This window comes from Protopterus annectens, chromosome 8.part0 (genome assembly GCF_019279795.1).
Source record: "Protopterus annectens isolate FY-2018-M chromosome 8.part0, PAN1.0, whole genome shotgun sequence".
NCBI classification, from domain to species: Eukaryota; Metazoa; Chordata; order Ceratodontiformes; family Protopteridae; genus Protopterus; species Protopterus annectens.
In genome coordinates this window covers 1934971948-1934988419 of record NC_056741.1, presented here as the reverse complement: position 1 = coordinate 1934988419, position 16472 = coordinate 1934971948, and the positions used below count along the sequence as shown (strand labels likewise).

The window sequence follows — 16472 nt, the reverse complement described above, 5'->3', positions numbered from 1 at the left end:
AAATGGTTTTACTTCTCTTCCTTTTATTTTTTTTCTTCCATGTAAGTGAGCAAGTGCTTATTTATTGACCCGTGTTTCTGCAGTATCTGTTAATTCTGTTGTAATTTCTTGTGCTGTATCTGAAGTGTGTTCTCTTTAAGTGACATTTCCTGTAAAGGCTTGTCGTCTTTGTACTAAACTTTGTTTTATGAGTCAGAATGAACCAAAAGTGACTGTGTTCTGGTATCATTTGCATGTTACAGATCAAGATCCCAGTATCTGGAGCAAAGTCAGCTGGCTATCTCTACACTTCGTCTGTGAGAGATGCAGTGCTCAGCAGGTAAAGTGATCATCACAACCTACACATTATGAAAAAAATTAAAAACATCACTGGCCACATTATACACATATATATTATGTCAATAATAACAAAAAATTTAAGATGCTGACTTTTTTTTTCTGATAATCTTTTACTGATCTACTTACAGGGTAAAAAAAAAAAAAAATATATATATATATATATATATATATAATATATATATATTAGTCTGTTCTTTTGGCAAAGTGGTAAAGTTCCATGCTAGTGCTAGTGTCCCATGTTTGACTAATGGGATCAGAAAGATGGAGCTGCATAGAGAGGAAGAACCGAAGAGATGATAGCTGGGTTTTCTTCTTCATGGTAGAGGTGTGTGTGTGTGTGTATACTCGCTCGCTCGCTAGAGAGAGTCACTGCTGCCACAGCGGTCTGCCCAGGTGTAGACTGCTGGAGAGCCCCAGGTGGTCTAAAAGTAAATAGTGTGTTTGCAGGTTAGAGCTGCAGCTGTAGACAGAATGCTTCAGCTTGTGTTTGTAGACTTACTCCATTGTGATGTGCAGGGTGTTCAGAGCATAAGAAAATCTCTTCCTAATTGCTAATGTGACATGAGATGGCTGCATCATCCATTGGCTGTTGCCCAAACATCAGGATGTAGGAGGAAGATTGGGAGGCATCACCCTTTTGAGCTATACCAGTGCTTGGGATCAAATGAGACAGAAGATTACTTGTGCATGACTGCATGTGTATGTGAGGGGAGCATGCAGCCTGAAATCCAGTGGTCAAGTGAGGGTTGTTTCAAAGTTAGAAAAAGGTGAAACTCAAAAATGTACAAAAATCTGTAGTTTCCTTTGCATCCCTGTGTTGGTGTTGCAGGCTTTATGATTTCAGCTCTGAGGTGCATCTTAACCACCAACCTAACATTTAGGATTCTTTTTTGGTTAGTCTACCTTTAGAATTATCCTTTCTTATGCTCCATCCACAAACTTGAGGTATCTTGTAAAAATGTCATGCTTTATTGTTAACATACTTTCCCATTCTCTGACTGTAATGCTTTAAATAAGCTTACTAAGCTAGAATTCCTAATTATCTGAAGCTCGCCCAACTAAAGCTGGATCACATGATATTAGACTTCATTAAATTATCCAAGACAATACCCTCATATACGCCCTGTAGACATCCTTGTTTTCATGGTGTTTCCTTAGTACAAATATTTCCATCTAACAATGGAAAAAGAAACTTAACCTTTGGTGTTTGCTTAGCAAAAGAATGTAATAAGCTTCCACATAAACTTGGATGTTCTTCGTGTTTCACTGTTGCAGTCATCACATTTGGGTTATCTGCTTGGAGTAGCCCTCAGTCGGCCTGATTATCAAAGTCTTGGGTCCTGCTTCGGTTGCTGTCTCATCTTCCTTGATGTCAGGTAGTCAGGGGTATAAAGCATGCAGCCGACGCCATTACATCAGTCTTTCTTGCCGTGCGGTGCCCGAAGCAGAAGCAGTTCACAAGTGCCGGTCGTCTGACTCCTGAAATTTTCGTTTTCGAGTTTCAGAACCAAAGTCTTCAACTAAAGATAAGTACCCCGTTGGGGAAACTTTTTCTTGCTCTAAACCGATGTCAGTAAAAGTCAATAATTGTATTACTTGTGGAAAGCAAATACCTCATAAAGATTTTCATTCGTACTGTATTCCTTGCCTAGGCCTTGACCATGACGTACTTCGCTGTCGGTTTTGTGCCTTATTTAAGCAATGAACTATTCATTGTCGGTATATTTTCGCTTTTAAATATTTTGGTACTCGGTTCAATTATCCAGGTATGTCTTCAGTAAGCCATCCGACTACAGACATTCTGAAAAAACACAAAGATAAAGACAGAGACAGGTCGCCTAAGTCCAAAGCTGCCAACGACGCTTTTCCTAAGCCAGTCGCCAGTTCGCCGGTACTCAGTGAGGCACTTTCACAGCCCCTGATACTCGCCACTTTAGATTCACAGGTCTCTACTGAGACCCATTTGGAGTCCGGTATGCCGCGATATGCTTCAACTGTGGAACCTGTGGATGTCTCTACCTTGGATGGGTCCGGAGCAGGCACCAGCTTCTGAGGGTGTATTCAGGTCTACTGACTTGCATATTAAACTGACGCCATCTTCTTCTTCAAGGCCTAAAATTCGAACCATACCTAGAAAACCGATGCCCAGACCGCATGGTCAGGCCTCTATGCCTAAAAAACAAATGATAAGAATGGCTGAAGACCTTATTACTTTAATCAGGGGAAGCCAACCTTCCCCCTTTAAGAGACCTAGGACTGAATTTGCTTATGATGCTTCTGACCAGGATTCTGAAATTTCTTTTTCCTCTGATGACCAGGATTTACCCTTATCTACTTATGAGGATTCTGATGCAGAGGACTCTACTCCCCCCCCCCCCCCCCCCCAGAGGATTTCTCTTTTGGTGAAACCTTGCAAACTCTTAGGTAGCATTTTCGTTGGGAAAGCCAGGATTACTCTGATTCTAAAAAGAAGCTTACAGATTTCTTACTCCTGCCCCAGCACAGGTCTTTAGCTATCCCTCCTGTACTAGACGTTGTTGATGATGCCTTTTCGGAATCTAGCTTGGCCCCTGACTCTTTACCTCCTGCTCCCAGAAAACCTGATAAATATTACAGGGTTCCTGACTCTCACAAGTTCCTTTTTAAAAATCCTACTGCATATCCTGAGACCATTTCACAGGGACCCAAGGACATTAAGGCTACTACTGCCAAAAATCCTACCCCCTCTGATAGAGACTCCAGGGCGCTGGATAGATGGGGTAAGAAGGTATACACTTCTGCAACCTTGGCCATTAGGGCCTTAAATTTCCAGTTTCATATGTTAAAGTAGCAGCATATTATTGGATTGCTTAAACAGAAAATGATGTTGATTCCTGCTTGTGCTGAAAACAAGGATTTGCAGGATTTAATGCATTCTGCTGAACAGGTCGGAAAACATACTTTGCAATGTGGTTTTGATTCTCTACAGGCATCTTGCAGGGCTGCTGTCACTGGGTCTGTACTTAGAAGGCATGCTTGGCTTAAGGAGCAATCCTTGCCAGATCATGTTAAAGCTAAATTGCTGGATGCTCCCTTAAATCAGGACTGCCTGTTTGGCAGCAAAGCAATAGAAGTTCTTAAAAAGATGGAGGAAAAAGCTAAATCTATGCAAACTGTTAAAGATTTCCTACAAGTACAGCCTCCAAGATTTAGTAGGCATTGGCCCTCTAAGAATTGGTCCTTTCCTGCCTCTTCCAGGCCTTCTCAGTCCAAACCCAGAACCAGCAGAATACCCAAGCTTCAGTCCCAGGGTATGCACAGAACTCCCAATTCCAAATCAGGGAGTAGTAAGACTCCCCCCTATGGTAAACTGTCTCAATGACTTAATTTTAAAACTTCCAAGCACTTCTCAATTGACTGCTCCTTTAGGGGGAAAGATTGCTCTGCAGGCAAAAAACTGGGAACTCATTACCCAGGACAAATGGGTTTTAAATATGGTTTTAAATATAGTTTCCCAAGGATACAAATTTCACTTCCACACGTTACCAACCCCAAACGGTTGGCCAGATCTACCCCTAAATCAGTGGGCAGAGGCTCAAAAGCAAGTACTCTTTCTCTTAAGCATAAAGGCTATTCAAACTGTACCAGAAGAGGAAAAGGGACAAGGTTTCTACTCAAGACTTTTCCTGGTACCCAGAAAAGACAACCCATGGTGTACTATCCTGGATCTTTCTACCTTAAGCACCTTTTTGGTGATTCCAAAATTCAAGATGCTAACTCTTCACCAGTTACTTCCTATGCTAGGCAAGGATGCCTGGTTGGCAACACTGGGTTTAATGGAAGCCTACCTGCACATCCCAATCAGGGAATCTTGCAGAAGATACCAATGCTTCAAAGCAGGCTACATGCACTATCCGTTCTCTGCACTGCCCATTGACTTATCTACTGCGCCAAATGTATCCACAAAGTGCCTAGCTCCAGTCATTGCATTTTGCAGGCAAAGAAATATTGAAATATACCCATACCTGGATGATTGTCTAATTCAGGCAGAAAGCCAGGGAATACTTCTGAATCATCTGGCATTTGTACAAAAGGTGTTAACTTGTCTGGGGTACACCATAAACGAAAAGAAATCACATCTGGTACCCTGTTAACAAATTATATTCCTGGGAGCAAGCTTGAACACAACTTCCCAGATGGCTTTCCTCACACCAGAGAAACAAATTCATTTGGCAACTTACTTCAAACTAGTGGCCACAAAAACCCTGCAATCTGCAAGGCAAATACTGCAAACTTTGGGGTTCATGGTCTCGTGCATTCTACTAATTCCATATGCAAGACTGCATATGAGTAAACTAGAGTGGTATCTAAAAAGCCTATGGTGTCAACATTCTCAGGATCTAGAAGCAATGATTCCTATCATACCTTGCCTGCAGTTAGAATTCCTTTGGTGGGCAGAGGCCTGCCACCAAATCAAGGGACTACCATTCACTCTACCCCCTGCCGCCCAAACCCTAACAACAGATGCATCAGACTATGCATGGGGGGGCTACCTGGCAGGGAAGTGCATTCAGGGCAAATAGAACCCAAGTCAAATGCACCTGCATATCAATCAAAAAGAAATGTTAGCTGTACAGAATGCTCTGACAGCCTTCAAGAATCACATTCTTCTAGGACAATTAATGGTAAAGACGGACAACATCACTGTTATGTGGTACATAAACAAGCAGGGGGGTACCCATTCTTACCCCCTCTGCAGACTAGCCATGGCTCTGTGGAACACAGCCTTGAGGTACCAAGTGCATCTACAGACTAAATTCCTGCCAGGAAAACTAAATACACTGGCAGATGAACTAAGCAGAAATCTCATGGACCCACATGAGTGGAAACTGGAACCAAAGACTTTCATCATGTTGATCAACAAATGGGGGAGCCCAGATATAGACCTGTTTGCCTCCCCCCAGAACTACCAATTGGACAAATTCTGCACAAGGACTCCCCACAAGCAAGCTTGGAAAGTGGATGCTTTGTCCTTCAGCTGGAAAAATCTATCAGTTTATGCCTTTCCTCCTCTGCCTCTCCTCTCCAAAGTACTACTAAAGATCAAACAGGACAAACCAAGGATGATACTGATTGCACCAGACTGGCCACACCAACACTGGTACCCCCTCTTGCGCAGTGTGTCACAGCTAGCCCCTTGGCACCTGCCTCAGACCCCTACCCTGCTGTCACAGCAGGGGAGCCAGATTCTGCACCCCAGCTTCAAACCCTGAACCTGGCAGTCTGGCTAATTACCTAATCTCTCTGTTACCATCCATCAGTAAACAAGTGTTGGATGTCATTTTGGAGGCAAGGAGGCCTAGTACTAGAAATTCTTATGCTGAAAAATGGAAAAGATTCTGTGCCTGGAACTAAACTCAAGGGATGGCCACAGCAGCACCCAATTTACCTCAGATTCTTCAATACTTAACGGAGATGCTTCACAAGGGCCTTTCCTTTTCCTCCATAAAAATTCATGCCTCAGCCATTTCAGCTCATTACAACACAGAACCACCCCTCTTTTCTCACCCACTGCTCAAGCAGTTCCTCAGAGGGGCCAAAAACTTAAGACCACCCAGGAGAGCCCCATCTCCAGCCTGAGACCTTAACTTTGTATTGGAAAAACTCACTCTTCCTCCTTTTGAGCCAGCTGCAACTGCAGAGTTAAAATTCCTTTCTTGGAAAACAGCTTTCCTTTTAGCAATCAATTCAGCAAGAAGGGTATCTGAATTACAGGCCCTTATGGCAGTGGAGCCTTTCATCTTCTTTCATGCGGACAGGGTGTCCCTCAGGACCAATCCCTCCTTCATGCCCAAGGTGGTATCCAGTGTGGCTCTTAATCAATCCATTCATTTGACAACCTTATTTTCTAATCCACAGAACAAAGGAGAATGGATACTGCACTCCTTAGATATGCACAGACAACTTAGATTTTATTTGGACAGGACTAAACCTCAAAGGAAATCTGAACAACTGCTGGTGGCATTTGCTGCAGGGGCAGAGGGGAAGGCTATTTCAAAGCAAACCATTTCTAAATGGATAGGCCATTGCATTAATTTCTGCTATAAGCACCATGGAAAACCTATCCCACAGGGGATTAGACCCCATTCAGCCAGGGCTGCATCTACCTCTACAGCCTTTGTCAGAGGTGTCCCTACCAGAGACATCCTAGAAGCTGCTACCTGGAGTTCTGTACATACTTTCACCAAGCATTACCATTTGCCAATTTTCTCTAAATCCAGAGCTGGCTTTGCCACTGCAGTCTTGCAGGGCCTTATAACTGGTCCTAATGCTATCTAAATTCCACCCCCCATCCTTAGCTTTGGGAATTTACCCAAATGTGATGACTGCAACAGTGAAACACGAATAACATAGTACAGTTGTGTACACTTACCATAAATGTAGATGTTCGAGTGTATTCACTGTTGCAGTCCTGGTTACCCTCCCTCCAGCCCCCTGACGTCTTTTGGCTATACCTCTATTTTCCTTTACTATCCTTAAAAGCTTTTTGGTGTATTTGCTTTTTTGTTGGAGGTTTAACCTTGTGTGTGTGTGTGTGTGTGTGTGTGTGTGTATATATATATATATATATGTATATATATATATATATATATATATATATATATATATATATATATATATATATATATATAAAACATTGCTTCCCATTAGGGGAGCATCTGACATCTGGGGCAAGAAAAACTGATGTAATGGCATTGGCTGCATGCTTTATACCCCTGACTACCTGACGTCACGGAAGATGAGACAGTAACTGATGCAGGACCCAAGACTTTGATAATCAGGCCAACTGAGGGCTACTGCAAGTAGATAACCCAAATGTGATGACTGCAACAGTGAATACACTCGAATATCTACCTTTACGGTAAGTGTACACAACTGTACTTTCCAAACAAGGGTTCAGAATGCATCAGTTCTCAGCTAGCCTGTCACAGGAATTTTAGTTGCAGGGTTACTTGATTTAGTTAAATGTTCACATGCTTCCCTCTTTTTTGCAGTTTGCATTGGTTTCTTCTGTTGTATGTCCATACCATCTCCTATCTGGTCCTTATGCTCATCTCTTTCTGTCCCTCATGTCTCTAATTTATAACTCTGGCAGTTTCAGTGTTTACTCACTTCCTAATTTCACACTTGTGCCACCCCTCTTTTTGACAATAACAGACTCCTTACTATTCCTTTGAAATATTCTGCTCTGTACTACTCTACTGATTTCCCCTCCTAATTTTCTGTCATACTCCCTGCTTTCCTTTCTGACACTCATTTCCTTATTGTAGCTGTTTTCTTCAGCCTGTTAGATGTTACATTAGTTGAACTGAGCTTACTCCTGCGTTGGTTTTAGCACGTCAGATCTCCAGCATCATTCTGCACCATCCTTTTTTTTTTTTTTTTTTTTACTCAAATGAACTGCACCATGCTTTTAACTGCAGTCTGTTATGACTTCCATAAGAGTGTTAAATTAGGTATATCCCTGTTCCTGATTCCCCAGTGTTATGTTTTCCTGGTTGCTTTTGCTGTTTATCTGGCAATACTTTGAGACCACAGCCTATGAGATTACTGTTTTTACCCTGCTTGGGTAATTCCCCTTACCCAATTGAAGAACCATGGAGTTAGTAAATTTCAATAAAAGAGGTGTGGGTGGGGTGCATGGGCTGCATTGGGCTTGCCTCTGTTACAGATAAATTATCTTACTGTTTTAAGGGTTGCTTTTTTCTATAGTGGTGTTTTTGATCACTTGTGTTCAACCGGTTACTTGTTTGTATGGGTGAGAGTCGACTGTTCATAAGGAAAGCCTCTGTTACAGTAATATATATTCTAAATCCCTACTCCATTGTCCCCTGGCGTGTACTGTGCATTTGCATTCTGTTTGTATTTATGAATTAGAACAGTAAGCTTACTGAATAAAGTACCACTCTTACTTTTGATGCAGTTACTGTGTTTGCATTCATGAATGTCTCAAAATATGTAATATGAATACTGCATTCCTGCTGTTGTGTTTTGGCTAGCTTGATATCACTTGTGACATTTCAAACATCAAAGTAAACACCAGTGTATATTTGAAGTTCTGTAGCTTTTGTTTATTTACTGTTGACACATGTGGTCTTTTTTTTTCTTTTGGCATAGTAACTACCAGTGTATACCCATGGGAATACTCATTTCTCTGTCCGCAGACATTGTGCTTATACTGTGACTTTATTATTGCTAAACCTTGTATGATATGCTGCACTAACAATGACCTCTGTAGTGCTGGATGTACAGGTGTGGACACCAACTCCTTGGCAATGACCAGTGTAGTGCTGGATGCACAGGTGTGGGCACCAACTCCTTGACAGTGACAGGTGTAGTGCTGGATGCACAGGTGTGGGCACCAACTCCTTGACAATGAACAGTGTAGTGCTGGGTGCACAGGTGTGGGCACCAACTCCTTGACAATGACCAGTGTAGAGCTGGATGCTTGGGTGTGGGCACCATTTCCCACTGCACTGTAAGCTCCATAGGCTTGATATTTGTGATGGCTGGTGCAGTGCTGAATCCACAAATGTGGGCATACATGCCCACAGTATTGTAGCTTCCATAGTAGTGACACTGGTGGAGATTGCATAATGCTGATGCAGGGGTGTGGGTTCCCACTACAACTTTACTGTGATTTGATAGGCATGATATTGTTGACAATTGCACACTGCTGGATACATGGTATGGATGCCTGAAACAACCATGCTGTGCACTCCAAAAAAAAGTCTGTTAACAGTTTGTACAGTTCTGATTACACGTGTGTGGATAACTGTGCTAATCACTCTGAAGGATTCATAACAGTATTGCTGCTAATGATTTGTATAATGCTTGATGTAAGAGTGTGGACCCTTGTTCTCGCAACACTAGAAGGCACTGTAAGTGCAACGTTGAAGATGGTTGATGCAGTTTTGGAGGCATATGTGTATAAAAGCTAATGACCATTGTGGTATAGTCTCTGTCTGCAGAATGTTGGATTGAGTTTGTGTGACACTGGCTGTACCTGTCCTAGCTGATTCATGGAACATACGCAGTCTATGACAGTATGTTCTGTAGTGGACACAGTACACTATTCCACATTGCTGTGTGTCAGTACTGGTTTGTCACCACAGTGTACATGGGTGGAAAACCTGTACAGAACTAGGGTATAACACTAATTCTCAGATGTAGCTAAGATGTTGAGAGTCTGTTTGCATTCACTCGCAAACACACACACACACACACACACACACACACACACACACACACACACACACACACACACACACACACACACGTCAGATACTGCTGTTATATTAACGGTTAACTTCCTGTCAAGGGCAGAAGCAATGTTGACATGAAAGGATTGCACTTTTGTATGTAAAGGCATCCTTAAAACATGCATTTAAAATGTTGTCAAAGCAAGAAGTGGAACAGTCAGGGGAGCTAGAGCAAATACAGAAGGGGAAAACTTGCCAAGAGATTAAGTGTTAGATGCATATCTGCCAGTGATGATTCATGCTAGGACAGCTCTGTGTATTATCATCAAGTATAGCCTGTGTTACCAAGAACTATAAATTAGTTAATCTCACTGTCTTCTGTGTCATGTTGGGGCAGTGAAAGAACTTTAAAGAAGATCTTGCATGGAAAATGAAAGAGAAGGAGTGAGAGTGTGTCCTGGGGACAAAGTAAGCCTATGCTTGTATAGCTTTACTTCATCTACTAAATAAAATTAAATATTAGCAATAGCTAGTATCAGTCACCCTTTTAGACAACACTAGGTATATGCATTGCTAGATGGTAATTGGCAAGCTTTTGAATAATAACTGTGTGAACAATAATTTTTATTTAGTTTTCCTGTACAATGGTGTGTTTTCTGTATATTTCATTTTCAGTGTGTTTTTGATCATTTTAATTTACGTGTTTTGTTATTCAACTGGAAAAGCTTATGGCTTTTTGATTAGTGAAGTGTTTAAGGGTAATGCTGCAGAATTGTTGACATCAGTCCCTCAAAGTGAGATTGCTTTTACTACTGCGACCATATCTATGACTGTGGAATTTCAGTTTGAACATAGTTATGCCAGCTTGACACCTTAGAAGCAGGAAATAACTATGCCACTAAAAAGGTATTATAAGCCTAATTTGGAATTCACTGTGTGTAGGAATGCAAAATAGTAGAGGCCGTAATTCAGTTACCATTGGTAAGACAACACTGCAAAGCACTAAGAAGAGAGTATAGGGAAGAATCCTTGGAAGCCAATGGTCATAACTCAGCCTCTAGCTATAAAGTGTGAAGTTTATCTGGGTGTGACAAGTATTGTTCATAGCTGAAGGCAACACTAAACGTTTGCCATATACTAGTTAAATAAGAAACAAATAAACTCACTGAAAACAAAAACGGAACACCACTGCAGCCAGAACGATGTAAAAGAAAAGAAACACAATTTATTTCAAGACCAAAACAGCCAGAAAGCCAGAAGCTTCATCAGCAGTTGAAAGGATTAAAACCAAATGCATTTAAAACAAAGTAACTGGCGCTTGTTGATGACATCACCACAAGCGCCACAATGTTGCTTAAAGGGGCAACAATGAAACTTAAAAGGGCAACAATAACAAGGAGAGCGGATGAAAACAAATACATAGTATGCCCTGTAAAACTTATATAAAAGAATAAAAACATTCTAAATGAAATGTGAAGCTAAAAAGTTGTATATAGTAAATATCAATAAACAAGAGCAACTAAATGTACTACTGCATCGGGTCACCTAACAGGAGCAAGCAATATAACAAAGCTACATATCAAAGGAAATCAATATGTTAAGGTTGCTATTACTTTAAACTATAGATGGAATAGAACATTCAATGGGCTTAAACCTAGCAAAGCAATATATGCAACATTATTCACTGTCCTTGGAGTTGACCAATGGGATAGGTTGGTACGCCACTAAGAGTAAAAAAGTATTATCTAAGGTAGCTCTTATATTTAAGAATAGCAGCAATATTACAGTTTTCATTTAGCCCAGGAAATGAAAAGGCGTCCAGTTGGAGTTGCCATTCGAGCTCACGAGTCTCAACAATGAGAGATTGTGGGCCACCTCTGATATCCATGCTGATATGGTCAATGCCCATGAACAGGAAGCTGTGGCCGCTGTTATTAAGAATATGTTTTGACAATGCGTTGTCGCTTTTCTTATTGTTGATAGCGTAGATGTGATGGTATATACGGTCACAGAAGCGTCTATCCGTTTACCAACATAGAAAGCTGCAGCATTGGCAAAAGCTACGATACTATGGCCTTCGTTTTACAATTAACTTTGTGATTGCTGAAATATTTCCTCTCCCCAATGATGAAAGAGTTACCTACTCGCAGGTATCTGCAGCATTTGCAACCCGCACAAGTAGATGTGCCCTTTATTCTCGTCAAGTGATCACATTTCGTGTTTCTCTGTAAAATATCTTTAAGGTTATTACCCTCCTATCGTGAAGATAGGAGATAAACCTAGCCTATCGTAGCCCGAATTCATGATAAAAACAGTTCTTCTTCATAATGGAACAAATATGCCTTGAGTTTGTGTTGAAGGCAGTAATAAAACTGGCCGAGAAGTCAGGGTCCTTATTGGTGTCCACAACAATAGTATCCTGCCCACAAGATGGGTCCAAAGGCAATGGATCCAATGTGTCTAATGGTCTTCCACTTGGCGAGGGAGATCTAGAGGAGAGAAGAGGTGTAAGAAAACCCTCCAAGCGTTTAGAGGAGACTTCCACAGTCAAATCAATGACCAAGTCTACGGTATCCTCTGTTTAAGAAGAAGTCTTTAAGTAAGGCACATTCTTTTTTGAAGGCTTCATCGGTGCTGCACATACGGGCTGCCCTCACTAGTTGTCCCTTCACGATCGACCTCTTCTGTTTCCAAGGGTGACAACTTGAAAAATGCAAGAAGGAATTGCAGTAGGTGGTTTTCCTAAAATGGAAGAACAAAATTGTTGTTGAAATTGTCCTTTACCAGTTGTACATCCAAGTAGTCGATGACAGAGGAAGAGAAATGGTGTGTGAATCTTAAAAATTCAGTTGTGGAATTCATATATGAAATGAGTTCCAGAGCTTCCTCTTCACCTCCTTCAAAAAGGATGAAAATGTCGTCCAAGAATCGTGTGTAGATTTTTGAACAACTGAGAAAAATAGGAGAATTAAATAGGAAAAATTTCTCCCAGTAGGCTACAAATAGATTCGCAACACAACTGCCACACGGGGAACCCATTGCAATTCCTTTCTTTTGCAAGAAGTATTGATTGTTGAAAATGAAGAAATTAGAGGATAAGACAATGTCAAGCAAGACAGTGACAATATGAATGTCATTACTGGGAGCCCCAAGTTCCCGTAGCATGAGTTCAATCCATTCAACCGCTTCTACGTGAGGGATGGAGGTGTACAAATCCACCACGTCTATAGTCAGGAAATTAAGATCAGCGTTGAATTGCACATCATTAATCGAGTTGAGGAACGCCCAAGAGTCTTTACAAATCTGCGGGATAGATTTCAAATATCTACCAATGATGTTATCAATGATACGGGCACAGGGGTGCGTGATAGAACTTCTTCCATCAACTAGTGCCCGCATAGGTGGATCTGAAAGGCTCTTGTGAATTTTGGGGATCCCAAACATGACTGGTACTTTAGGCATGGTGATGTCAACAAAATTGTAAGTATCAATGTCAATTCTGCCTTCCAGGAAAAGATCCCTGAAATACCCTCTAATTCTTTTATATGCAGTGGACAGCTCGTTTGCCATATACTATTAAGGCCATTCCCAACAGTATACCACTTCTATTCTGTGCACTTCATCCATATTTGTTGTGCTTTCATTGGTATACCCCGTTAGCAATGACACAGAGCAGCATATCTGTTACACATAGTACCATGTCTCTTCTTAAGACTCTGTCCAGCAGCAGTCTTTCTGTTTCTGTGGTGGCTGTGTGCAGTCCATGTACAGTTTTGTGACATGGCCTCACTGCTGGCTGATGACTGTGCAGGTGAAGACAGTCCAGGACACAGGTATCACAATTTGGTTTGTGTCAAATTGTTTGCTATGCTGTCTGCCGGTACCACACTGATGTGTCTTTTTGGATACATGTGGGTGGTTTGAATGGCTTGCTCTCCATGTCTGTCTGCCATGATATTAAGCATATTCTTCATCTTTTGCTTTTCAAGTTGCAGGAGGAGTTACAGAAACATTAAAGATAGGAGATACAGTATGACATGAGTCCTACAGCAGGGAAAGTTGTTCCACAGTTGTGCGCTTAATCCAACCACTTCCGGGAAGGATTGATGAACCATCATGGTGAGCAAAATACATTAAAAACTTAGCAAACCAGACTGAACAATGATTAGTGATGTTAAAGTATGGGGTTTTAGGAATAATTAATGCCTCGCCGAGGCAACATGAAAGCTGAAGAGGGCTGTGTTTACTAATGCTGAAACCAGCAGTGGCAAACATCAGGCCATGAGTACAAAGTAACTGTCGGCAGTTTGTTGATCAGCAGGTGTGGACAGTAATCTGTTCTGTTTTGCTAGGCTGCACTGCTGTGGGACAACAGGCCTACATGTGTGATAGATCGGCTGATGTCCATAACCTTCCAGTTATGACTGACTAGGACTCTTCTTCTAGCCACCAGTTGGCAGACTGGTGTATGCTGGTCATTTCTGTGGTCTCCCATCCTCTCTCCATGGTTGGGCCAAAACTGTGTCATTCACTATCTTCTCCTCTTCCTCCTCCTCCTTTTACTATTAAGGGAGGGGCATAACTGGCTTCTTTGATAATGTCCTTGGCCAGACAGAGCAGTGTGATGGAGCACTAATAGATGTAACCAGATCTTTTGGGAGGTAGACCAGACACTAAATGGTATCTTGCCTTATTTTTGTTGGGTTGTCTGTGATTTGCTTGTAGTTAGCAGAGAGGATCAAGACAGTGAACTGATAATGAACTGTTTCCTGTAGTACAGGGTTTGATTCCACCAGCCTTCATTTGCCTGTTGTATAAGCTTGAACATGTCAGTTAACCAGACAGTGCTTCCATGTGGCCCCTAAAAAAGAATATGTATCCGGCCCATTTAAAAAAAAAACATGTTTGTAAGTGCTTCACTATATAAAAAGTGTTTCCAGTGGTGTTTGCATTGTTTAGTTTGATAATTGTATTGTGGTGATCTCTTTAAGAATGGGTACTTTGAGAGTCAGCTGACTTGTGATCACATGTTTGATTTGGCATTTAAAGTTAGAGTTCTCTTCTGTTTGAGCATTTTCTGATGAAGCTCTGGTATGATTAAAGGAAGAAAGTGCTAAAAGTTACTGATTCTGTTTGAGCTTCCATTCAAGTGTTTCGGATTTTTTATTGTAAGTTTCTTGGTACACTTTGGCATTGCCTTTTTTGTAATTTTTTGGCTTAACCATTTAGCAAATAAATTAATAATTATTTTATATATATATATATATATATATGTGTGTGTGTGTGTGTGTGTGTGTGTGTGTGTGTATGTGTGGATATATGTATGTGTGTGTGTGTATATATATATATATATATATATATATATATATGTATATATATGTATATATATATGTATATATATATATATATATATATATATATATATTACATTTCGGTGATATCCTTTCATTTTTGGGAAGTTGTGATTTGTATTTTATTGAATTTGATTGCCATACTATATATGTCATGTCAAAGTGGCTATAGTTCTACATGCTATAGCATGTGTTTATATGCTTGTAGGTGCATATTGATTTAATTGTGTAAAATTTAGGGTGGTGTTTCCCTGTGCAGTGTGACAAGACCCTTACATTTTACCAGTGTTAACAGTGATTTGGTATACTGAATATTTACACATTCTCTGGTGTAGGTGTGTTGGGGCTCACACTCTCTCTGTTTTACCTTTTCTGGCATATCTTCCACCATCTGAATATCAATTATTATTATCTTTTTTTTTGGGGGGGGGGGGCTTTTTTCACTTAGTACCTGCTGACCTCTCTCTGTCAGCCCATTCATTCCCATCATCTTATGAGAGCTAACTGAGAGGGTCACCATCCAAGCAACAGCCATCAGGAATAGTTTGACCCTTTTTCTTGTTTTTCTTCCCTACCCTATCTGTGCATGTACCTGTTGAGGTAGCAAGGAAGGAATTGCACTAGTCTGTCCTCAAAGGACATCCCCCTCACTTCTGAAAGGGCTATTTCCTCCATATAGCCATGCCTCTTCCCTGAAGTATGAGTGGTGGTCTCCCTGTGTGCCTCTGAGTATGTAAGACCTCCTCACTCACAGGAGAGTTGAGCAGACCAGACCCCTTACACCCCTACCTTGTTCCGCCAGTGCTGGGACTTCTAATGGGTCTGGGCAGCCTGAGTGACAGTCAGGGCTACATCTCTCTTATAGGCTATCATTGCATAACTTGTGTCATTATGTCTCTATCCACATCTCACAATGTTTGGATAGATGTACCTCATATGGAGTTTGATATAATTGCACAGCTTTTGTTCTGTAGCCAGACGACTGCTGTCTGTCCACATGGCCTTGTGGTAATGGCGTCCTTCCAGTATGTCCTCATAGGTTGGTACTAGGCTATCAGCCCTAGGGCCTATACAAGCCTAGCCATAACAATTCCCTGGCTATTTCTTCACACACTATTTACTTCCCTGGACCCTTGTCTAGCAGGGCGACTGATTTGAATTTCCTTTCTCCCATCCAATCATCAAGGTTCTTTTTGAAGAGGGCCAAAGAGGCACTCTGCTTGACATGTATGGGTAGTCTTTTCCAGAGTATGGGGAGTCTCTGGGTCAGGAACCTATCCCTCCAGCATGTTTTGTTTATTGTGATGACAAGGTTTAGATCCCTGGAGCGTGTGGCTCTGAGGGATTGGGATTTCTTTTAAGTGTAGCATGTCCAACAGCTCTGGGTTTGACATGGCCTTGTATGTTAAACAGAGATTGCCTCGGAGTAGAAGATATGTGACAGAGTATAGCTGGAGTTTTTTAAGGCAGTCAGCATAGGGCATCTGCTTTAGGCCTGTTATTCTTTTAGTGAGGTATTTTTGCGGCCTTTCCAGTTGTT

At 41.3% G+C, this 16472-nt stretch overlaps 1 protein-coding gene across 2 annotated transcripts in view; it reads left to right on the top strand.

Annotated features, from left to right (window-relative positions):
- LOC122809737 (cytochrome c oxidase assembly factor 1 homolog) overlaps positions 1-16472 on the top strand; it is a 651317-nt gene that overhangs the window by 471134 nt on the left and 163711 nt on the right. For both annotated transcript variants that reach the window (XM_044081449.1, XM_044081448.1), the window contains exon 4: positions 243-319. In XM_044081449.1, coding sequence (XP_043937384.1) covers positions 243-319 — 77 coding nt within the window. The remainder of the gene's footprint in view (positions 1-242; positions 320-16472) is intronic.